The sequence below is a fragment of the Dromaius novaehollandiae genome, chromosome 1, assembly GCF_036370855.1.
Source record: "Dromaius novaehollandiae isolate bDroNov1 chromosome 1, bDroNov1.hap1, whole genome shotgun sequence".
Lineage (NCBI taxonomy): Eukaryota > Metazoa > Chordata > Aves > Casuariiformes > Dromaiidae > Dromaius > Dromaius novaehollandiae.
The window spans coordinates 151,876,869-151,902,421 of NC_088098.1; the positions used below are offsets into that span (position 1 = coordinate 151,876,869).

The 25,553-nt window shown below is 41.4% G+C and overlaps 1 protein-coding gene across 19 annotated transcripts in view; it reads right to left on the minus strand.

The window, feature by feature from the left end:
* Positions 1 to 25,553, minus strand: part of ST6GAL2 (ST6 beta-galactoside alpha-2,6-sialyltransferase 2) — a 55,462-nt gene that overhangs the window by 21,164 nt on the left and 8,745 nt on the right. For 6 of the 19 annotated variants that reach the window (XM_064503189.1, XM_064503174.1, XM_064503207.1 and 3 more), the window contains 2 exons: positions 6,769 to 7,771; positions 2,336 to 2,433 (listed from right to left, as the gene is read on the minus strand). In XM_064503189.1, the coding sequence (XP_064359259.1) occupies positions 2,336 to 2,433; positions 6,769 to 7,714 (1,044 nt within the window). In that variant the 5' untranslated portion in view covers positions 7,715 to 7,771. Of the gene's footprint in view, positions 1 to 2,335; positions 2,434 to 6,768; positions 7,772 to 10,712; positions 10,859 to 11,328; positions 11,399 to 21,795; positions 22,012 to 23,789; positions 23,971 to 25,553 lie in introns of those variants that run through there. The other 13 variants (XM_064503107.1, XM_064503115.1, XM_064503148.1 and 10 more) reach the window with 6 other exon arrangements.

Consider the following 25,553-nt stretch of genomic DNA (forward strand, 5'->3'; position numbering starts at 1 on the left):
GAGCCGAATGATTCAACACTGGTTGAAACAGTGTGAATTTGGCTCCAGCTGTTAAACTAATCAGCATTCCAGACAAATAAATTCATACTAATTTTCATTTCCCTTTAGGTTCCAATGAGCCATATTTGATTACGCATATTTTTCTTCAGAAAAATAATATTGTTGCCATAGCAATATTCTTCCTACCATAAACTTTGAACTTAATGACTTTCCATCAGCCTTCTACAATAACAGCAGAATTAGTCTTCCTGCCATCAGCACCTCTAAATTCCATTTCTCAGAGCAGTTTTTGTCTGAGGACGTAAACTCCTTTCTTTAGAGTAAACAGACCAAAGGGTCAAGCTTTTAAAAGCTTTGTTCTACAATTATCACACGAGGAGCTCTTACTTGGCTTTCAGTAAGCAAGAGTTCTTCAGGGGGGTTGTCTACACAAGTTTCATTCTTAGTGAGCCTGCGTTTATATGCATGAGATGAGTTTCTCCTGGAATAGCAATATCCATTGTGGCTGCACTTGCTTCCTTCATGTCCTTTGGGCTTCCACAGCAGAGAACGTGAAGGAAGGAGAGGGCCACAATGGTATTTTAATCAATTAAAGGAAGGAATTTCCAGTAGCAAGGAGGGAAGGAAGGTCAGAAAATCTGCATGGACATCACATCCTGAATATCTGTAGGGAAAATAACCTTTAGCAAGTGAGCTGCAGTCTCTCTGCAGGAGGCCAGAGTGTCAAGGCTGGCTTCTGACCTCTCTGAAGGAGCAGAAAGGTGGTGGGAATAAGTATGTTTGTGAGGAAAATGAGGGAAGCTGTGTGAGCTGACCTGGTCTGACTTTTAGTAATGCCCTGCAGTTTCTTGAGAGGCCGTGTGGAGAATAAGCAACATACAGAGCAGCAGAGAAGACTACGGAAATCTCCATTATCACCATGGCAGGACTGTAGCACATCAGTGTCTGAAGCCAGGAGGATCCCAATGCACCACTAGCAGCAGAGATCAGCTAATTTAGCCATTTAGTCTCTCCACATTCACTGTGTAGCTAACAAAGCTCAAATCACCCTCTTGAGGAACTTCTCACTTCTCTTACAAGGAGCCTAGGGAAACTAGTCAACTAAACAACATTTCTAAACCCTCCTCCTTGCCTGGCACAGGAGTTCAAGCATGGTCAGCAAGCAAGACACTCAGATATTAATTATTTTGGCTAACAGCAAACAACAGTAAAATGAAGATTAGTTAGGTAAAATAAATGACACTAAGATAAACGTTCTGCGATACATCAGTTTCAGCAACAAAGCCAGCTTAATGTATTTCTACTTCCTCCCCCATATTAAAAGAAAGGGGGTATAATTAACTCAGATCACTTCAATCTAGTCTGCCCTGCAGCCTCACAATGAACTACAAAACCAATGTGAAGGGAATGACAATGAGCAGCATTGTTTATGTGGTGGCAAGGAACACAATTTTATACGCAGAGAAAAAATACCTGCCAAGGAGGGACTTTGCATGAGCAAAGAAGAAGAAAAAAATGAATCCATAACAGCAATAGGAAATGAAAATGCTACTAATTCTGCAATCACACTATGGCCATTGATTACTTAAACTCATCCTTTAACAATATTTCACAAAATTTCACAGTAATTCTGTTGTTTTTTGGCTGCATTTCACAAAGAGGAAAGAAGCTTAGTTTGCCCAAGACCGGAGTTCAGGAAATAGTTTTGTCAAAATTTAAAAGACACTCTCAACCATAAGGTGTCACTATAGCTCAATACATGCTTTATTTGGTGACACCTGTGTGCAGATCACATTTTCTGTTTCCATTCAGATGAGCAACCTCATGTTAGGTGTGATACCCAGTGTTCATTAAAGTATTTTACTATCTTGCTCCTACTAAATTTTTACAGAATGATGACTTGCCTAAAGTTATGCATTAAGACAACTCAATTTCCATCTCTTTCGCCTTCCAGCGAGGAAATAATTGGGGAACAGGAGAGTATGAGAAATGAGCTTTGGGACCCACACAGCTCAGGCTTTCTGAAGATCCTGGAGGCAGTGTGAGGAAGGTCTTCTTGACTGATGGCTCTGGCATCCTGCAGAGCCTTTACACATCAGGACAGATCAGAAACTCTACAAACCTACTCTTTGAAACAAGAATATCAAGTAACTACTGCAATCACTCTACACCAACAGCTTATGTCAACATCCCTGTAAGGGAGAACCTTTACCTGCTCTACATCATGATTGTTAAATCACTAACTGTTTCCCAAAAAGCCCAATGCTTTCTCAGAAATTACTGTCATCTTGTACAGAAGTAATATTGATTTGAATTCACAAAAATAAGATCTTACCTGCGAGTTGATGATTCGCATGGTTGTTTTATTTCCAACATCTTTTTCATAGCCACGTGTTGGAGCAGAATTAAATCTCAGAACTGCATCATGAGAATCTAGGAAAACAATGAGGGGTCATAATGTTTTTCTTAGTAAAATAAAACAGTGAAATAACATAATATAACAGGAAAAAAAACCCAAATGATCCAAACTAACATAAAACTTACACATTTTTCCTAATCTTGATTTTCTAAGGATGATAAATATTCTACTATGAGCAAATAAAAATCGTCTTGCATCTGCCATGTGTTATTACTATTATTAAAATCCACTGGAAAAAGCTCAGAATAATCTATTCATTTAGCTTGCAATCCTTAAACACTTTGCTTAATTGGATAAAATTAGTATGGAAAGGTTATTAGTACAATCCGTACACACTATTGCTCACTATTTCTATTGCAAAATTTACCAAGAATTACTCCACACAAAAGTGTTTTAATTACAGTGATATCTAATTGCAAATTTTAATGAATAACAATGCTTAACCATAAGCTTATGTTTCACCGTATTTTATAAGCCCTCAAAACCTCAAACCACCCCAGACCTACTAACTGCACCTTCTACCTATTCTCAAGGTTAGTATAGGTTTTGAAGAATCTATGTAGGAATGTCAATTTAAAACCCTACTGTAGTACAGAAACTCTAAAATCCTTTGGTAGCAAAGATCTAACAGAACTGAACTGTCAAAGTTTCCCCACTTGTTGTTGATCTCAGAGTCATATGAAATAAAAAGTAGCTACAGGTCATGTATGAGTCAAGGGCAGTCACTGTGTGTAATTCTCAGCTGGATAAAAGATAATCACCCTCCCAGTGTTTCTTTTAAGGAGATCTCAAAGCCCACAAAACGTGTGAAGGAGAGTGAGAAAAGATATCCACTGTCCAGAAACACACTGCTCCTGTCAGTATCCCCGTTTGGTCCACTTGGTTTTATCCCTTGTACCAGTGGAAGCAGAGAACGTGATTCAGAACAGAATGGATACCCATAGGTAATTTATATGGCTATTTATCTCTAGTAACTTAAAATGTAGTTGTCGGTAGCTCAGGAATGGAGTAGGCAGGAGTTTCCAAAGAGAACTAACATGCTTTAATGGAGTTCAGTCCTGATCCCATCAAACTCTGATTTTCCTTCCTTTCATGCCTTTTCCTCCATAAAAAAAAAAAGACAAGAAAGTGTGTGTGACATGAAGCCAGTGATCTAACTCTCAGCCAGACTTGCTTGCTTGAACATGGCGTGTCTGAAAAGAGAGATTTTGCCAGATGTCCTCTGAGCTGTCAGGAGCTGAGAAGTGTAGTTTTTTTCTATGTCCCTACACAGGTATCAATACCCAGCCTCCATCTGCCTAAACCTAAGTATCTTGATCTTCTAAGAGCTAGAGAACATGAAGTCAATAGAAGCTACAGAGACTCCATATTTCTGGAGAAGACAAAGAAAACAAAGATCTTTCACATTTGGAACCCGCCAATGAATTTAAAAGTGTAAATTTGGACCTGTATTCAACAATTTTTTGACAATCTTTTGACTGGAAATTGGGAACTGTATGGGGAAATGGGAACTGTGTGGTTCACAACTTGAGAAAGTCTGGTATACTTCCAACATTACTTATGCTGGTTCTTCATATCAAATTTAAAAGACTTTCTTTTACTGTAAAACTCTTGATCAGGATACAGTCGCACACTGATAATAGCTGTTTTTAAGTCAACTGATTTTAATGTTAGTATTTGGAGATAACGAGTTTAAAGTTATAAAATGATTGACTTTTGATTGTTGGTCCCTGTTACTTCCTTAGACGAATGTGATAATACCAAAACAGTTGTGTCTCCTATTAAATAACATGATCATGATGGGAGTCTTTGCAGTATTCACACAGTATTTCCAAACCTACTTTCATTCAAAAACAATCAGAAGGGAGGCCAAGAAGGCAGACAAAATTTCTGCCTGCATTTCTATTAGGAATACAGAAGAGGGAGCTAAAGGCCTGGGAAGAAAAAGGTCCTGTAATACCGCTTTCTTATGCCTTTTTTTCTTTTGGGAGGGTAAATAGTAAAAAAGCCTCTCTCTGCAGGAAATTCATAAGCCAGGTCTGTACAGGGTATGGCTGAAGAACCAGAACTCATGCACGCGGTGTTCTCCTCCCTCATTAATGATGAGGACTTCTCCATGCATCTGTGGATACCCAGGAGCTCAGCGCTGGTGTTAGGCTGACTCCAGAGAGCAGTAAGACTGGCCCCTGAAGGTGCCTCCAAACTGGCAGGTTACTCAACCTTTCAACCAAGATATGGCAGCACTGAGGCAGACTTTGGGAAGGGGCAGTCTTCTCCTCTTACTATGCATGCACAGGAAAAAAAAATCTTAAACAAGCCAGTCTCTCTCTTTCCAGTCAGACTCTTCTCCCAATGTCAAGGATTAGAGGGGAGGTGGAAAGGTACATGAAGAGATCAAGAGCTCATTTGTGACACATACTATTTGGACTGCACATGATAAGCATAATTTCTTCCCTGTAGGAAAAGTAATATAGGTGGATGCTGGCACTTCCATTTTCCATGGACTAGCCTTTTAAGAGGGAAACACTGGCACTACATCTGCAGTATATTTGCACTTCCAAGGACCTGCAGTGACCACTAAGACCCATACACACAAATGAGGCCCTTCTAGGATGGCTTTAAGCAGTCAGTTGCCCTGTCACCGTTCTGGGCCACACTCCCTGCCCAGCCAAAAGAATCTGACAATGGCCTGGAGGATAAGTCAAAAAAAATCTTTTTATGACTCTTGCTGCCCCACAGGCTACCCTGTAAAACATACAGAGGTGATCTGGGATCAAGTAGCAGCAGATCTGAAACTGTGATGTAGGCCTTAGCAAACATGACATCTCTTTCCTTCAGGTGGCATCTGATGAAAACTTCCAATTAAATCAAAAGCTCTTCTGCCAGTGAATGGCACAAGCTTTCTGTGCTCACAGTATTTCTGAGAAAATGGATACAGACAGGAGCATAAGGACCACTAGGTATTACTTCAAGCACCAAATTCCATACTTCTTGTGCTGGTATATAGAGTGTGCAGATAAATCAGTGCTATGATTTCTCCATTACAGCGCTAATGAGCACTGCCGTAAACCAGGTGTACCAGGTGTAACACTGACAGAAGATTTTGTTTCAGTCAGTGATAACGCATTGTAGAAGGGAGGCATAGTTAAGCTATTTCACCTTAGATGTTTCTAAATCAGTGGGGCTTCCTGTGAATTGGGGTTTACCCTGGTTTGATCTTAGCTGAAGGCAGGCGGGGCACCTGTGCTATGCTGGAAGCCTATTAGAGTAGTTTGATAATGATAGAAGTTTTAATATATCCCAGAGATTTAAAGGAAACCCATCTGTGTCAAAGCACTGATATAGCACGATGAAGCAGGTATTGGGATGTGAAGTCCTGGGAGACGGGAGGATTAACAAGTGCACATCAAAAGGTTTTTATAGGAAGCTGAAGCAGATAAGTCTTCTTGCTCCAGAAGCAAGTTTGAGACACACATTTCATCCTTCTTTCTATACTTTCAGCGTACTGGATATGTACTACTAAAAGGAAGAATTACTGAGATATTAACATGACTAGTAACACTCATTTTTGAAAAGAAAAAATAAAATTGACCTGGATTAATTTTATGACTCCACAATCCTTTTCTGAATAGCTATCACAAAACTACCAACTGGAAGCGGGGAATTTTGTCTAACGTTGATGTCTCAGCACCTGTAAACCTCATTGATTCAGTGCAGCAATGGAAAACAGGTAGGAGGAGGTACTTCAACTCATTTAAATTCACACTTGGAAAAGAGGTCAGAGGACCTGACTTCAATGCATGAAGCTTCTCAAGGGTCTGACTTCTATATGCCTGGGAACTCTAAATGTAGCAGATGAAGAGGACGCTATACTGCTTCTTGGCAGGGAAACAAATTTCAGCCTGGGATAGCAATACCACAAGCAGTTTTTCTATGAACCATTAAAAAATACAGATAGGTACAACACAGCTTTTCAGTATAAAAGCCTGAACATGGTTCTAAATCTGCCGAAAAAAATAAACACACATCACAGCAAAATGTCATATATGGCAGATCTGATGAAACAAATTTTTTATACTGCTTTATACTACTAGCTGTAATACAATAAAAGGGCATCACTGTTTTATTTAAATCAAACCATGACTTCAGGCCAGATTTTCCTTTCAGTTATATTGTTCTAAAAGGGAGTAGCTTAACTCACGTCTATAGGCTTACACTGATATAACACTGGCAAGAGAAAACAACTGGACTTTACAGACTTATGCCTGAGAAGAATGAATCTTTCGAAAGATGAATGTGAATACATACATGTACATACATATGCACATGAACAGATGCATTTCACCCACCTATTTCATCCCCTAGAGAGGAGTTCAGTATTGCACCAGCAGACATAACTACGGCACAGCTCCCAAAGCCATGTGTATACAATTTGCCCAGTGGAATTTGGGGAACATGCTTTTCCCACCCAAGCGTGGAGAAGGGAGCCTCCTTGCCATCTATTGTCTTCACATTCACTCTTTCTTTTAGCTCACAGAAAAGCTGGTCTCCTGTCAGCTTGGAGTTTCGTTTCCCTTTGAAGCGCACCCCATGCTTATTGGTGGTCAAATAATCTTTCATTGCCTTCTGCAGTCGAGGGTTTAGCATCTTGGAAGAGACATCCCCTTTCCAAAGCTTGTAAAGAAAGGATTTTGACATTGTGGAGTATAGCCCATCCCAGTCATCGGATTCGCCAAGCATCTGGCTTCTCCTGTGCCTTGTGTTCCTTCTCCTCATTCTTCTCTGGTGGCTCCAGTTACTCTGTAAAACATTTTCCTTTGGAATATCCTCATCGGCTGAGATGAATTTTGCTATCTCTTGAAGGCTGTTGTGAGACTGAGGCTGACCAGCAGCAAATAAATAATCATCACTCACTTGGTAGAAAGCACTTTTGGATTTTCTTCCTATCTGGGATGGAAAAAACTCATCTTCGCTTCCGAAGGCATCCTCTAAATCAGTCCATTTTTTAATACTTCCAGTCCCCGATTTAAATGTACCTAAAAGGTCTTCATTAAGAAGTACCTCATTCTCATCAATAGTTTCAGAGAATGATGGATCATGTATGGCTCCCATTATGACTCTCTGTTTGCCCTGAATGGGCAGAAGCCTCTTAGTTTCAGTGTAAGAAAAGGAACTGGGAACTGGCTCAGCAGTGTTGCTATCTGTAAAATAGATGAAGATCACCAAAAAAAGCAGACCCCATGCAAAGATCCCAAACAGCATGAGTTGTTTCCATTGCTTCAAGTTAGGTTTCATGGCAATGCCTTTACCAGCTCCTCTGTGCCTTGAAGTATTGGTGCAGGAAAATGAAACCTGGAAAGAACATCAAATATTAATCAGGAAGGGTTCTAAAAATAGATACAGTTCAGAAATATCTTAGCAAATTCTGATAGAAGGTACAGAATTAATCTCTATTCTGTAGCACGGGGGATTCAGAAGCAGAAAAAAGACCCCAAGGCTTGCAGACACTGCAGGAGTGACACGCTTTGGCTCTAACCACACAGTGACAGCTGCTAGCTACAAAAGAAGCTGGTGGCCAGTTTCTACAGTAACACTGGATCCTGCCTTCAGGGAGATCATGTGCCTGCCTGCTTCAGCTGCTGTAAGAAACATACCATAATAAGAGCAAAATCAAGCCCCAAGCCTGGCTGCATGCATATTAGAGGAAATATTAGCTGCTTTCTCTTTGTCATGAAAAGTCTTTTTGCAGTGAAACTGAGAAAGAGCCTGGACACAAAGGGACCAGGCAGGAAGCATACACTCCCCCAGGTCCTCCTCTGCCTACATCCCTGAAAAGACAGTGCTTTGTGGGTATCATTGAGGAGGTGTAGGGGAGAGCATCCCACAGGCAGGATGGAGGCGAACCTATTCTTCAGCTGGCATGAACTGGTAGAGCATCAGTAGGACAAACAGTTTGCTGGGAATGGAGAGCAGCCCAGAATCAGACTCTAATATGAGAAAAACAATTGCATTTCTGCTACAGATGCTGAATGCTCACTAAGATGACTTGAAGGAATATTCTGGAATTCTGCATGTTAAGGGGTGAGGAGTTTGCATTTTCTGAAAAGGGTGATGGCTGGCACAACTAATTAAATATACACCTCTAAGATGGAGATTTCTTTAAAGGAGATGGGGAGAGGAGTCAGACCTAGACTTGGAAATCTGTGCTTTACTAATCCCCAGGGATCCTGGCCTGCTTGTCTGCTAGCAGGGTTGCTTTCTCCAAAATGAACTGAAGTTTGACTCAGGAGAGCTGCTTTCCAAGGAAAACACACTAACGCACTCCTGGATCAAAGGGCCATCACACATACTATGTCCTTCTATGCTATTCAGCTGGTCTCCTACCAAAGGAGGTAGCCGAGGGAACAGTGGCTTGGGAGGATTGGAAGTTGTCTATCTTTTTTTCATCAATATGGGTTTGGGGTTATCATGGGCCTGCTATGCATGAATCTTACTAGCCACCCACTTAAGTGACTCCACAGACCTGTCCGAATGAGCCTGCAAACCCATATCCTTCCTCTGCAGGCTGCACACTGCCGTATGAACATACTGCAGGGTACATGTCCACGTACCGTGCAGTATGAACAGGTGTGCTGCCCACAACTCAGACGTGATGTTCAGAGGTGCAAAGTCTGTAAGGTTAACTAGCTCCTGAAGTGCCTTGGAGCAGTCTGGTCTGAATGAGTCACTTAGTGAGAGCCTGACAGGGAGATATCTCTCTCCCTCACACATTGGTTTTACCTGTTGTTACATTAAAAACTCAAGAAATGCGCTACCTCAAAGTCTCATTAATCAATAACTACACACACCATACAGTGTCCCTACTACAGACTGTCCACTGACTGCTTCCTAGGGCCTTGTCTGAAGAAGGAAACATGAACTCACTCGCATAATCAAGTGACGTTGTCTTCGGTGGCAGAGTTGGCTTAAGAAAGTCCTGCCCCCCTTAACATAAGCCATTTATTCACCTCCCTGCATCGTATTCATCTACTACCTCAGTTGCAACATTGCAGTGTAAATGATGTACTACTAAGTGACAGATCACCTACCTGATCTGGATTAAAAATAATCCCTTTCTCTTGGAGTTTTGTTTCCAACCCATTTGTTTCAATGACCAGTTAATAGTGGGACTTAAAAGCCACTTGTAACAGCCAGCTGTGGTCAGAAAAGGGTAAGCAGAGTGGAGGCAGGCTTGGATTTCATTAACAGGCTCTGACTCAGGAGCCACCATCTCACCAAACCACTCACCAAATCACTGCCAAACACAACACAATTTGCACACCTCTAACAATACACTGGCTGGTTATACTTGACACCTGTGCAGGATCAAAATCATAGTCGTCATACATTATCACCTTTCTGAAAGCTACGCTGAATGTGAAGTTTACAACCAAGTTTTAAGTAAGGCTGTGTTTTCACATCACGAAGAAATGGGCAGTAACACTGGTTTAAGTTCCTCACTCCTGCTCTTGCACCATGCCTCCACCTCCAGCTTGTATAACACTGCTATGCAGGAAGCTGGCGTAATGAGGAACTGGACCAATGAACTGATACGGCACGGGTGAGGGAAAAACGTATGTGTTAGAGGGTATTTTTGTGTTAACTGGGTCAGCTGTTTTATCCATTTCAGTGTGGCCACACATACAGTTGGTTCAGCACAAATGAGGAGATTCCCCTCCACAATGCAGAGGCGAGAGCAAACCGCAGGTGGTATTAGCAGGGATATTTTAGACCAGTATTTCTGCTGACCTCTTTGGAATGTGAGGCCACAGCATTACATTTCCAAACACGGTCTATTTTAATAGTCTAGACAAAGTCTAGAGCATTAAAAAAGCAAGCAGACTCTGGGACTTACAGCAGTGTCCAAACAGAGGGATGATTCATAATGTCACACCCGGATGGCCAAATTTCATTGCAAACAAATTCATTTCTAATACACTGAAAAAAGTTCATGAGCATGATGACCCCGTGCTCTGCACACGTTTGGCTTGGTTTACACAAACCACATGGAAAAAAAGCTATTACTCCAACTGATCCATTTCCTACTTACACTCTGCTGCTGCAAGATAGTTCTCTTCAGTATCTCAACACTTCCCCCCACCTCTTCCAATTTTAAATCACTACAGGCTATGTCCTGTGGGAGTCTACTTACAGTATATGACTGCTGTGCAACTGAGATCTGCCCTAAAGTTATTGCAACCTGCCCACTCATCAGTGTTGGGATATTCTGCATTTTTAAATCAGCATTCTTCACCTGTCTGAATGGCTTTCATCCCTTTTTATCATTTTCTCTGCTGTCTTTCCCCAGCACTTTTCAACACGTGGCTTCCAAACCACTGTATAAGTTAGCCTTTGCTCAGTCAGATGTTTCTTCTGCTGAATATACATTTCTTACAGGATCTGCAAAGGAAGCATCTTGTAGAACTTTTTTAACAGACAAGCTTGCAGGAAGTATAAGCTATAAAGGAAGAGGTCACTAATATTTTCCACTGACTCATGCAACAAGTTCAACCACCAATTTAAACATAATCCATCACAAAATCTCATATTTTTCTCAAATTTTCCAAGTTTTGTTATACTTTAATACCAGAAGATGATGAGAAACAGAAAGTGTTTAGTTTTCTTAATTCAGGTGTGAGAGTATGAAAGTTTTTAATTATCTGTGCTAATGTGTGCTTGGTGCAGTAGGCAGCCTCAGCAAGAAGAATTAGCCTGGAGTCCTACATTTGATATTCAGGTTACAATCTGAAAAAGGAATGAGTTGCATTATTAATTATTTTTAAATCATGGATTTTTTTCCCTGACACTTGATAGTCATGAAAGCAAGCTTGTGTTTATTGGTGTGCACATGTGAACGTGCACATATTTACCTTTTTCATGCAGAAAAAAGTTATCTGTGCAAATCAAAGAATCGTCATACAGCAATGTATTTGTCCAACACTGCAAGCAAAAGGAGAGACACCAGTAAGAATAAATCAGAAAACTTTACATATTAACTACTGCAGAAGCTTATCTGCAATCCCTTGTTGCAAGTGGGGCCTCAAAAAGGATACTCAAATCTCTTGAAGACCTGAGCTATGCAGGCAAATCTCTGTGCTGCTTTAATGTTTTTTGCTCACAAGAAAAGCCTTGTCCTCCGGCAGTACAGCTGAGCTGGAAGCGAATTCAAGGTCATTACTGTATTAGTTGTAAGAGGGCCCCTACAACCTCACAGGATCTTGAAGGCTCCGAGTGGAAAGCTGCACTAAGTCCAAAGAAATATCAGTTTATCTTATCTCCCTCTGCACTAAACATTAAGTCATCCTCCCTTCAGCCCCAGCGGCTTCTCACACCTCGCAGATACAGGCTTTGAGGCAAGAGGGCAGCCTCTAACCACACTCCCCCCTGCTTGCTGCAGACCCCTCTGTTGCCCATTGGGGAATCTCCCTCAAACCACCTGAGGCACGTGCTTGGGCTCATGACGTCTGTCTCTGAAGAGGTGGCACCTCAACTGCAAAGAAAAAAGCCATCTGTGTAGGAAACCAGAAATAATAAGCGCAATGAATTATACTGGCTGAATAAAGAAAAGCAGGCAGTTTCATGACTATATCTGTTGAAGTCCACTGGATCCCTCGGGAAGAAACTTGTATCTCTCATCTGTGCTCATCGTGCAGTTCTCAAGCTGTCAAAGCAAATCTATACCAATTTTAAAATTATCATTAACATTGCTTCTTGTCTCCAACGTCACAGCCCCCGCCTTAATGATTCTCCCTACTTACAAGCAATTAGAACACTGGAGGAAAAGCTCATGCTTTGACAGGAAGACAGGAGAAATAAGCCTGCACTTTGGGGAAAAACCCCAAGACTTACACAAACTCAGTTACTTGTTCAGCAGAACAACTTGCCCCCGTGGCTGAAGATCTTATTTTGCTACGTCTCCTACCTGATGTGATCTTTCAATCAGGAGCTGATCTGAACTCCAACTGCCATACGGACAGGGGCTTTTTTCCTGCCCAGCCAGGTTGCTTGCATGAAAGCCACAAAAAGCATGAGGCAAAGTACAAATCAGTGAGATGGGTAGGAAGGGGAGACTTAGCTATTTGCTTCGTAGAAGTACTAATAGCAGCTATGAAAAATAAAGGCAAACCACGAGATTATCTTTGAAGCTCCCAGAAAATAAAGACAACTCTTCAGTTAAAATTAAAGGAGGCTGATTTTCCAGAAGTAGCACTCATTTATCGGAAATTTCATTTTGCTATGCCCCACATAGCCCATTGTTTTGCAACAAAGCACACTTTTAATTTTTCCAAAGTAGGCCTCCTGACTATTTCTTAAAATGAGAAGAGATGGATGAGGGAGATTTTTTTTATTCCTTTGAAACATTCCTCCCTTTCAATGCTGTCTATTGTTAAATTAATTTGTACAGACCCCAGCAGCTCAAAGGTCAGAATGGTTCAAGTTGATGTTCTAAGCTGTGCACTGTTATGTTAAACAGGGTTTTTCTTGGCTGCAGCTTTGCAGCGAGAAGGTCACCTTGGGGTTATTCGGGGTAGCAAATGTTAGCTGTGGGCAACCATTCCCAGAGGGTTGAGAATCAGACGGGGTTTATTTGATGGAAAGCTTAGGCAGCCTGAACAGATAGCAAATGCTTCTTTAGTCTGCTTCATCTCTTAGTCAGCTAATTCCAGGGTATTAAGAAACCTCTGGCGTAGGGCAAGACAGCTGGAGACTGCATTTCCAGGGTAGGGAAGCACACTCATCCTCTCGTGTGGGAAGTGCCAAATTGGTTTTAGCATCAGCACATCATTTCTGTGGTGCAGGACATACAGTAGGCAGCAACAGACAGGCAAGCCTGTAGGGAGTGGTGACTGCCAAAAGATGTATATTAGTCTGTTGATGGCTTAGGCACTCGTCTTACTGGCTGTGATTAGGCCTCCTAATTAATGAATCTCTTTTGGACAACTTCCTTGTTAGTCCCAATAAATCTGTCTCCTTCTTCAATATTATTTTCAGAGGAGTCAAGCTGCATTCAGTATTTTTGGGGGCAATGTAAGAAAATGCCTTCTGAAACAAAGAAGAAACATCCAAGCAACTGAGAAGTACAATTCTTTTGCAGTATTATTCTGTGCCTTTTTAACCCATATCCAGCTATCTTCTTCTTAGGGAATCCAGCTATCTTCTTCTTGGGGAAGACTCCTTAGGAGGGACACAAATGATGGTACTGCTAACCTGAATCACTCACTAAAGGTGAGCCAAGCATTCCAAGTCCAGGCATTTTGAAAGTGGAGTCTCAGGTCCTTGTTTGCTTCTGAGGATCCAGGCACACAGCATGCCTCTTTTTAGGTTCTAGGTTTTTAGGTTACATCTTAAGCTAAAGTGGGGAGAAGGGACCTTTTTTTTTTTTTTTTTTTTTTTTTGGTACTAATGACCCATTTCCAGTAGCTCAGACTGTAAAAAAAATTACCAAATATAGTGAGACTTGCGGTAAAACTCACTCGAGCTGGCAACCCCACAGCTGGAGAAATGGGGCTTCTGCCAAGTAACGTGTCCTAGATTATTCTGTAGGAGCAGGGGGGCTTAGATCCATAAATCTGTAGATTTTAGTAAGAGGTTAAAGCTATCTTTTATACATCTGATACCCACTCTCCACTCTCCATCATCAGGTTCAAGTTGCTTGGCACTGAAGCCAGCTATCACTTTCCTACAGCCTTCAGTACTGCCTGCACAGCCCAGAGACCACAGAGAGGTTATACGAGTGAGAGTTGACAGGAGGGAAGTAAAAATAACCATACTAGCTCTTAGCCTCACATGCAGGCTTTCCTGCTGCCAGTGGAAATGATCATCACAGTACCAAGGGCCAGGCAAAAACATGACTTCAGTGATGACTGGCTGTACCTCTCAGTTCAATCCCCATCTATCCACCTTGCAGCACCTTTTCTCACTGGCCATGACAGTGACTCCATCCCTGATGGACACCAAGACTCAACACTCCAGCCAGAATTTCCTCCCGAATTTTAGGTCAGGGGAGAAAACACAATCTCTTTGTCTTTTATGGACTAGTTATGAGCTGACTACAGCCTTGGTATCATAACTGAGGGTTTCTACAGAAATGTATTAGATTTCACTACATGTGAAATTCAGAACAACTTCAGTGTAAACCACTTCCAGGCTCCTCGAAGGAAACTACAAAAGGGCAGAAGTATCACATAACTCTACTGAAAATAAGCAGTTCTCACAGTGTAACTCAAATCAGCCTCTCAGAGAATCCCTCACACATCCATGTCCTCTCCATATTCAGCCTCACCTGCTTCCCTTTCTTTGCCATTTGCTCTTGCCATACCTTTGCAGTGCCCTGCCCCTGTTCACAGTAACAAAGGTTTGAGGCTGCTTCAAGTTCTAGCAAATGTCAGTGGCGCCTGGTTCTGCTACAGGACATGGGTACAGAGCCACCGCTTTGGCCACTGTCCCTAGCATGTCCTCACAATTAGCAGAGAGGCAATTAAGGTGTCTTTATACCACCTGAAGGACTACCAGCTGGCTGTTTTGGGCAGCTTTTGGTCAAATTTCTGTTGCCACAGCACCACCTCTTGGTCTAAGCATGAGGACAGAAAAAAAAAAAATAGTTACGTACATCAGTATAAAACCTCTGCAAATATCCAAAGATATTGCAAGCCATCAACAAAGTGAAATTCAGTGTGCCACTGGATAATCCTGGAGAGATCCAGCTTTGCACAAAGAACACCACAGCTGGCTACACTCTTGCATCTAAGTAGCTCCTCTACGCAGAAGAAATCTTAGGAAGCAGGCCCTAAAACAGCCCATGTTTTTTTTCTGTGATACATTTGTGAGTGTCTGCTCCCCCCCACAAACCAGAAGTTGTACTGGTACTGCAGCTGGTCCTGGGGGACCTGATTAGCATCAGAGTCCTGCAAAGCCACATGCTGTGCATTTGCACAGGGAGGGAGAGCTGAACAGACAAGCTAGGTCGAGATAAAAGCCAGGACTAGAAACAAGGCGATCAGACTGACAGCCACCACTTGTTTGCTCATCTTCCCTTCATTTGTAACCATCTTACTAATGTATTTATTTTTTATTGCTAAGGTGAGGTTAATGAGGAGGAAGCAAGGACACAGATGAATGGCAGTAAAGAAAAAAAAGGAAAGAAGGAGGATGGAGGATGTCGGGCAGCAGAGGCAGAGAGGAAGGAAGGCCGGCTGCAGGACATTGCAGAGGGCAGGAAGACAGGGGCTAGCGGCAGAGAGATTGAAAAGATGCCCACAGCTGTAGTGAAAGAGCAAAACGATGCCTGCCAGAGGCACGGACACCTCAGCACTGAGAAGGGATGAGAACTGGAAGCAAAACCTTCCTCATATCAGAGCTATCAAATCCTTCTCTCCAGGGGAACACCAGGTGGACCCTGCTTCTGCTGAGAGCCCATGTCTTACCCTATTTCTCCCAAGCAGCTGAGGGAACAGAGGCTAGCATGCCCCTGCAATAGGCTGGAGATCTGGCAGGGGAGCAGGACCCATTGGCCACCCCGGGGAAGTTGCTGCGAACCCCGTGCAGAACAGCTCCAAGCTAGAGCTGCAGTAGGTGCCTAGTGACACAGAGCATGAGCAGGAATTGCTGCCCATCTTCAGCAGGGGCTGTCTTTCTGTGGCACCGGTCCTCCCCTGCCCACTCCTTTGAGTTGACTAGAGGAGTTTAATCCCTTTCCTCCTGCAAAACTGCAGTTCAGAGCAGCCCGTGTCTATATTCTGATGTCATGTAAGCAAACATGACTGCAGGAAACTCTTAATGCCCTGAAACAAAACAGAGAGACACAGAGAAATGGATAGTCTACTCAGCATGTAATAAAACACACACACAAAAGAATCCAACTAACACACAAAGCTGTACTAGCAGGGCAGGGGGGGAAACCTATTTTTAAGGGACAGCTTTTGATACTGTACTTGCAAAAACACATAATTCAGAAAAGGAAGGAAGTGCTTTGAGGGAGTTTTTTTTATTTAAAGCCTGACAGGATAAACGAATCATAGTCTCATTAAATCGCACGAATCTCAGTCTGCACACAAGACAGAGCCGCGAGAAACAGAACATTACAAATCCGCATGCAGTTCTACACTGAACACAACAGCTCGTTTTATTCTTGCTCTTGGCAAGGTTAGAATAAAAAGCTCCTTTTCTTTGCTCTATAAATGTTTCTAGATACTATATTACTTGAACTTAATGCAGCAGTAATTGCACTGAAAAAGAGCAATCTGAATTGCTTCCTGAAAGAAACATTTATACTAACATCCACGTGAACAGAGTGCATGGTTACAAAAGTCTGTTTCAGGAGGTTCACAAAAACTTCACCAAACCCACAAACTGTTCCAAGCACAAATGGTTTGAGAAGTTTGGTTTTCCACTGTAAAGTACTGTTTCTGAAATATACTAAATATCTGTATAGTAGTAAATTTTACATCCACAGAGTATGTTTCTACTGTACATTTCAATAAAGCAAAGACCATAGCAGTTTGTTTTGCTTTCCTTTTTATTATCTTTTTATTAGATTCTAGCTTGTCTTTTTACATTCCTTCCAGAAAGCAAGCAAGCCCTTGTTTTCAAAACTCTAAAAAGAAGAACAATGGTAAATAAATTGCTCTCCATTTCTTGGCTCTATCTTAGTGCCAATTCCTATTTGCTTACACACTGGCAACATAGCTGTAAGTGATTATTTAGGAAATTATCATTGTTAATGTCTCATTTCTATATACTCGTACATATAACATGCCTTCTATGGACTTACGTACTCTAGGCTAAAAGTCTGAATGAAAAGTTTCGCCCTGGGAGGAGGTCTGCCAAACTAAAGTATGAAGTAAGTTTAGCCCTTGTCAAATTACAAATGCAATCCAAAATTGAAGTTTCCTGGACTGAAATACTTTTTTTTTTTTTTTAATTTATTTTAATACTTGACATGACTATGCTGATGATAACCCAGCCTAGCTGGGATGTTTTGTTTGGCTTCATAAAACAAAATAAAGTGATATTCATATTTAAAGTTTTCTTTACTTTTCTCCATTCTGGAATTGTTTTATGCATGGCTGAGAGCAATATTAGCTTCAACTACAAGTAGATCCACAGAAATCTCTTCTGTGGGGGACACAGCTGTCTGTAACCTGACACTAACCACCGGAACTTGAATCCTACCTGACTGGAAATTTTGCAGAGAAACAGGATGTCTGAGGTCTACCATCATGAAACCAGTATGAGGAATACTGTCAATTAAATGCAGGTTATGGTTGGATTCTTCATAGCTTTATTCTTTGTGCAGTTGTTAGAGTCCACATGCAATGCATGTAAAATATTACCATTCCTCCCTTCCAGCACTTGCCATTCACTCCCTAGAAGTACACGTGACTTTACAAGGTGGAAGGCAGCGGAAAAAAGTTAGGATCTCTGAAAGCTCTGACACTACTGCAGTAGTGAAAACCTGAGATAACTGAGAAACAAGACAGGGCTGGCTGGTATGCAAGATTAGTGGCACTGCTTGTTTTAGTTTTCAAATTCGAAAAGATGGGATTCCGATCTCATAGTAGCTGGATATATCTGAGGAATTACCACTCACTGCTAATTTACACCATCATAACAGACACCGGAACATAAAACCATGTATTTTTAGATCTACAGGCTACTACAGATGAATCTGAAAGAGTAAATACACTGCTTAGGAAGACACTTGGCAGAGGTTGTTGAGATGCCTTTACTCTAAAGGAAAAAGTCTCCATTTAAATACTGACTTTGAAGTCTGAAGTGAATCAGTATACAGGAATATAATATATTCCTTTACTTCAGTTCTTCAGCAGGTGAAACTCGCAACATTTCCATACAAATATTTGTTAGTATTTCAAATGCTTGCTATGTCTTTTTTGGTTTCCAGCCAACAGGCAGTTCTTTGAAATGCCGCTGATTTCATTAAAAAGCACTCCTCTTTTACATTGCTTTTAAGTAGTCAAAATATGCAAAAAGCCCTGCCTATCTTTTGCACGCTCTCCTTAGGAGAACGCAATTCTCCTCAGGAGAAGAGGAAGGGAAGAGCAGAGAAGCGGCTACCGGTCCTAGCAGGGAGGAGGGCAGACGGGGACATGCTGGGAAAAGCTCCACAAGGAGAAGCAGCTTCCTCCAGGCGCAGATAAAGTGCAACCTCTTTCCCAGCATGGTGCCTCGTTGCCCTCTCAGGAAGATGTCAGACACATCCAAAATCCTCTTTCTGTCTCCCTCTGCTCCCCCTTGCAGCAGCCAGGTGACCAAGTCCCCACGGGAACAGGCTCCCGGCTGGCTGCAGCCAGGGTCTGCCCATGCTGTCCAAGCACATCTGCCTGCTCGCTCTCCTCGTGGAGCCTCTTTGGATCCAGGCTTGCTTCTCTTGAGGTTCACAGCTTTCCCAGGCAATGCTGGGGAAAATGCGCGCTCCTCTCCCTTTCACCATCTGCCGCTTCGGCTATCGGCAACAGTGGAGGCACTGAAGTCAACTGTTTGCAGAATCGAGGAAAAAAAGTTCGTAAGGATGGAGACAAACTTTTATGTGCTTTTCGCCCTTGCCCAGCACAATAGAACCCCAATCCATGGCCGCAGCCTTTAAATGCTAAAGGCGCAGAGCAAGTAATAAAATGAAGGCAATTCATTGCCCTATATCAATCACAATAAGCAGGTTTTCTTGGCCACCACAAAAAGTGTTCTAAAAAAGAAATCTTTGTTTTAACATAGATTGATTCCTTAGCAACACCCAATCCTGTCAAACATACTATGTTGATGGCTTTTAGTCTTGCTTCAATCCTGTTCAGACAAAAAATAAATGAACTAACATTCAGTCTGAACTAAAAGCTAATGCTAATGTTTATAACATTTTGATGATTGTTGCTTTTATTTCTCAAAGTGCATCTACATTTTTAGTCAACATAAGCTCACAGAGATGTTTTACAGTTAAATCTACTATAGCAGGTATGAGATATACTACACAAGATGACTGCGAGAGGAGCAAAATTTTCCTACTTTCCTCGAATTTTTAAACTATTGAAAAGAAATGCATTGAAGTTCATGCTAAATATGGGTATGAAAGTGGAAAAAGACACACTGGCAGCAATCATAAATGATGTCAAGCAGTTATGAGACTCTCATTCTGGTCTTCAGCTGTCTTCAATCTACTCCTGACTTCTCAGACTTTTTTAATAATCTATACAAAACATTCTGTTGTGCAACGGTCTGGTCTACAGTGGTTCAGGAAATGAGGTAAAAGAATAATTTCTTGTGATTCTCTACTACATGAGAAGGAACAGTAGTACAGCTGAGTGTTGGTAATTCATATTCATTAGTAGGAAACCTACCAACCACCAAATCCAATCCGGTGAACCGATTAAGTAATGCACCAATCCAACAAAGCAAAAGGAACTCTATATAGGAACAGGGTATTTCCTTAAAACATCGTAACTTGTATTTTATTTTAATTATCTATGCATTGCACAATTTCATAGTTCTACTAGTAAATATAGTGAATTGTAAGACACAAAAATCACTGAACCCCAAAATATGAAACCCAATATTACCTCAAATAGATCTTAGTAGATCACGAGAAACACATTATCAAACTGCATGTTTCCCAGGAAAGAATAGCATCGTCCTACGTGTTCATACAACCCCATCTCTGTGTTGCTACAATAGACTTCTGCAGTATCTTACAGTCCTGAAGTGATATTTAAATGGAGGAATACAAAGATTTTTAAATGATTTAAGGAAAAGAACCACATGGTAGATGGGTCTACTTACTACATTTATTCGAACACGCCTTATATGTCAGATGTTGTTTTCCCTCTTAAAGAGGCTGATTCTGTGAACTAAAACAGTAGTCCCACAAGTTAGCTTTTTAAAATCAGCATAACAAAATAAGCACCATTCTGCTTTTCTTAAGTAAGTGTACAAGCAATCGCACATAATAAAGTGTTGTACCCCATAAGAACCAAAAGAAATATTATTTAAAGGTAGTTGAGGAGGGGAAAGTAATCACCTTCACATCAGAGGGCCAGGTCTGCACACAACTATACTGACTACATTTTCATTTGCATGTAAGTACTGGCTGCCAACGCACACCCCAAGTTCATATAACAAACCAGGTAGCTGGATACAGTCACAATTTAGTGTAAAGATGATGCTGTTTTACAGAATTTCTCCTTCTTACTACTCTAACCACTTTTTGAAACTGCAAGATCTGTTCAGATTGCTCAGAAAGCAGCAGAAATTATTAACAGTGAACTAATTTATGATGAAATGGACTTACCGTACTAACTGCTGGAATTTTTTAAGTTTTAAATGTTAGAATTTGGTACAGCTGTTTATGAATCCTGTCCAACATGCTTTCATAATTCTCAATGGATAGTATTTATCTGACTTATTTACTAATTACTTCCAAATTACAAGTGTCCCTCAGGTCTGAATTATTTTTGATGAGAGAATGAGCAGACTTACACAGTTTTATGGTATTAGTGAAGAGAAATTAAAGGAAAAGAACTCGTATGGATAAGATCAAGAAAATAGAAAGCCTGATATTTTGAAAGTATTTCCTAACTTTATCATCACATGCAGGTAGCAACTTGTGTCTGTTAAATCTTTCATGCCATTGTTAGTCCATGATTTCTGTTCAATGGTTATCTCCATTTACTAAAAAAATTAAAAGCTATGGCAAAAGCAATACTCCAGTCTGCAGATACTAAAAATGTCACTGTCTCCATAAGGATACAGAATATGGACAAGCACATGAAGAATAATTGCATATTTTCAAGCCACTTAAACAGAACATGCCCAAGGGCATGCTGTAGAGGAGACACCATTTTTGTCAGCAGGTAACATATACAATTTCCTTTCCAGGAGTCACAGAATCCAAGTTTATGTGAATTCTAATATATCACTTTTCTGCCAAGCACACTGTTGTAAGAAACAGGCACATTGGCATCTTTAGTTTAAAATAAATTTTGCTTCGCTTAGACATCAAAGGATCAGGGAAAATATGGACTGTTAGTACATGATACCCTCTTTCTAAAAGCACTCTCTTTTTTGGTAGATGTAACATTCTTAATATTTTTACACACACACACACACACACACACACACACACACACACACACTCTCTCTCTCTCTCTCTCTCTCTCTCTCTCTCTCTCTCTTTATGTACTCTATGAACTCTCTGTATGGCTACAATTTCTTCAGCATTTTGGTCATGACAGGTGACTTGCTCCAGACTGAAGTTGTGTGCCTTCTCCAGCATCACCTTTTCAATATAACTACCCCTTGATTCCCAAAACCTCATGAGAAGCAGCATTCCTAACCTGATCTATCTCAAGGATCTATGAACCAGTCACTGTTGCTGCAAGTCTTGACCCAATCTGTCTTTATCCTGATGAAATTTTTGTTCAACATGCCAGTTTCCAAGTCACATTGACATCTTCATGAGTACTTCTCATCCATGGCACTTGCAATTTTCTTCTGTAAACTCACCTCGGATGGATGGAAAGCAAGGGGAATGTTTTGGTTAGAAAAGTATTCTATTTCAAAGAAGAAAAATATAATTCTGTTCAGTTTAGCAAATCTGAATGAAAAAAAAATCAATCTCAGTTTATATCCCAAAGCCATGATGGTACTGATGTATCACCACATATTACTTTGGGGGAAACTTGGACATAGGGTAGTGAACAACCCTCTTGTTGCTCCCTCAGCTATTACTGGCCACACTTCTGCTTTATAGCTGATCCCAAACAATTAAGGGGGAAAAAAACCAGATATACAGAGGGTCCTGAGGACAGAGACTGACTTTAACCTAGTGGTAGGGTAAGAAAGACTTCATTCTCTATCACGGATACTTACGGGGTCCATTCTGCACTGGTAATATAGTTCTGAGATTTGAAACTCTTTTAGTGTCCACCTAACAGCTTTGCTGTCTTTGTACGGCTGCATCACTGCCCAGCTTTTAATGCTCCTGCCTCATTTACATAAATGATGTTAAATAAATGTCAGCAGATAAGGAAACAGTATCAGATTTAATGGTGGTATTTTAACTACTTGAAAGGTCACACCTTTCAACTGTTCTTTAGGAAATAAACAAGCAAATTCAGAAACAGGGTAGAAGTGGATCTATCAGACAGAAATCATAGGAAGTGGACCACACTTTCTTGAGCTTCTTGCTGGCTTTAAGTCTGGATCAGATGTCTATCCTAGCCATGCTAAATTGCTCAGCAGTCAAGGCTATGAATTACTATTGGCTGCTTCACTGATTAGACATGGTACTGATATGCCTGAGACCTTCCAAACACAGCAGGGGTTACTGCAGCAGTAAACAATACTATAATATTGCAGTATTACAGGCTATGCAGTTTTCTATCCCTTCTCTCAGCTTGTGCAATGAGTTTATGAGCCTCCTTGGAAACTTTGATCTGCAAACACCGGATGGAGTAGCACTAGCAGTAACTCAAAGCTTTGCCATTCTGCAGTCTGAAAAGAATGCAGACACACTATTTCTAGAAATGCCAAGAGGATAAAAATTCATTGAGGTGAACTCTGCCTTTGTGGCCCTGCTTACTGAAGAAATCATTCAGGAGTCTCCGTGTGGAGCACTACAGTCCTGTACAGTGATGCTTGAGCTAGCTCAGCTATCAGAAGAATATGCTCATACCCATTCATCTTGCTTCACATTTTCTCTTTGATGGCTATGGTTTTGGTGATATCAGTCAGCTGAAGGATCCTCAGGGCACTCTGAATCACAGCTAGTTATTATTTTTTAAAAATAAGAACCTGTCTGTCACACACTACAAAAGCAAAGTTCCATGTATACAATATGCTCAAGCTGTGCCTCTATTTATCTCATGACGACCTTGCAAGAGCAACGTATATTCCAGTAACTGCAAGGCTTAATTATTTTAATTCCGTGGTCCAGGAGTTTCCAGCAGGGTTTCTCTATTGCTTGCAGCTTTTGCAGAATGTAGCAGTATATCTGATCACTGGTTTAAGTAGCTGTGATCACATTACACCCACCCTGCATTCTTTTCATTGGCTGTCTGTACAGTGGCAGATTGATTTTTAGCTGGCTCTGTTGGTCTTTTCAGTGCTTCTAATAATAAAAAGCCTGAGCAAATAGAAAACTTGCTCATAGGTATTTTATGCAGACACCCTTTTTCAGGGATTAACCCATGATAATCTACTATATCTTAATGGACAACTGTATGTTTGTCCCGGGGCATGTTAGGAAAGACACAGTAACCCCTCTCTGGTACACATATCAGCACCAGTACAAATGGCAAACAGCACAGTGACTGAGCCCAGCACATACCAAGGGAGATGTCAGCAGTAGAGGACCTCCTGGCCTCATGAAATGCAGAACTCTGCAGGCACTGGGAGCTCCGGCCTGAAACAGAGGCCAAGTCCCACCAAACAACGATCAACAGCATCTTGTCTCCTCCAGAAGCAGCACCTCCTGACTTCTGCTCAGTTTCTCTTGGCACTTTTAGACTCTAACCAGGGAAAGAAAAATACAATCAAGCATCAACTTCAAAAGCACTCAACTCCTGCCTCAGGGTGAGGGCTCATTCCAGCCTGACATCTGTTTAGCCCTTCCCCCTCTGTCTGTAAAGGGACTTGGTCAAATTAATTCAGTGTCTTTAAATATAGTGTCTTTAAAGACCTTTTCTCATTAGCATTCTTTTGGCTCCATCTAACAATGCAAGTATCTGCAATGGCACGTCTTAGTTTCCACATCGTCCAGAAACCAATGCACAGGGAGTGCAGGAAAGGGCTGATTCATAACCAGGTCTCCCTCAGTCACTGAACCACAAGTGCCAAATGTGCCCCTAACTCAAGAAATAAGAACCACTACTGGACCCACCAATTTAGATGCAGCTTTTTTTGCTCTCGATTTTCTTATTTTTCTCTGAAATTTTGCAACTTTGGCAGCTAAGCATCTCAGGCTAAGGATGTTTAGACACAATGAAGAACAGCTCAAGAGCACACAAACAGAACATTGCTGCCAACCTTCGGCTATTGCTACCTTCACGGCTTTCCAAAGCAGGAGGAGTTGCCCCTGGGTAAACCCTGCAGGAGAAGAAGGCAATCAACCAGGAACATTTTCTGCCTGGAGGAGAGAGTATAACTAGGCCAACATAGAGGCTCCCTTCTGCCAAGCAGATAGGGAGAAGTGCTATTAAACAGCTTTCAAATCAGATGCTCTAGAAAGCTCTGAAGTGATGGTCAGATGGGGACAGGACTCTTAATTGTGACTACCAATCCCACGGACATGGAGCTAATGCTTCTGTCTCACTACATACACCTGTACACAGCCATGCACAATTTGACTCCAAGCTACACATATCTGTATCTAACTTTTTTTCAAAAAGCAAATTCATCTAAACTGAATAGCAAAAATATACTCAGCCTGAACAAGAAATAGCAATCAACAATTAAGATGGAATGAATGCCAACTATGCAGAAATATTTCTAATGGAAAGATTAGCTTTTTATAACAAACTCCAGTTCTAATCTTCGTAACTCCAACAAACTACAACCCAGTCACATGAAATTTCACAGTCATGATCTTATGCCAAGGAAAGCTTCTCTGGAAAGTTTGAGGTAGATTGGCCAAGGCATCTTGGAGATATGAGAGTTCCAGAAAAGTGAGGTGTTCTTCATTTCTTGGACTGCTTCCTAATTTTTTTGGCTCATCCTAACTTAAAAATGGGTGGCTTAGACATTCCAAGTTTGCTTGGCTACTACTGGTGCCTTTGACTAGTTGCAGGCTATTTTATTATTAAATGTGGGTTTGTGAAAATCCTGAGCACTGCAGTTGTTAACACCACATGTTGGCTTACATATACCACTGGCAAGCCAGTCTGGCCCACTACAGGCTACTTCATCACCTCATCAGTCCTGCTCAGGAGGCAGAACCGAAGCCGAACTCTTCTTTCAGGTCCAACAGGGTGAAAGAACTTGGCTGGACTTTACAGTCTCCACAGGGAAGCCACCTTTCCCCAAGTTGAAGAGAAACGTTCCCAGGGTGCTTACAAGCCTCGCCAATACTGAAGTGCCTTTCTTGGAAAGCTAA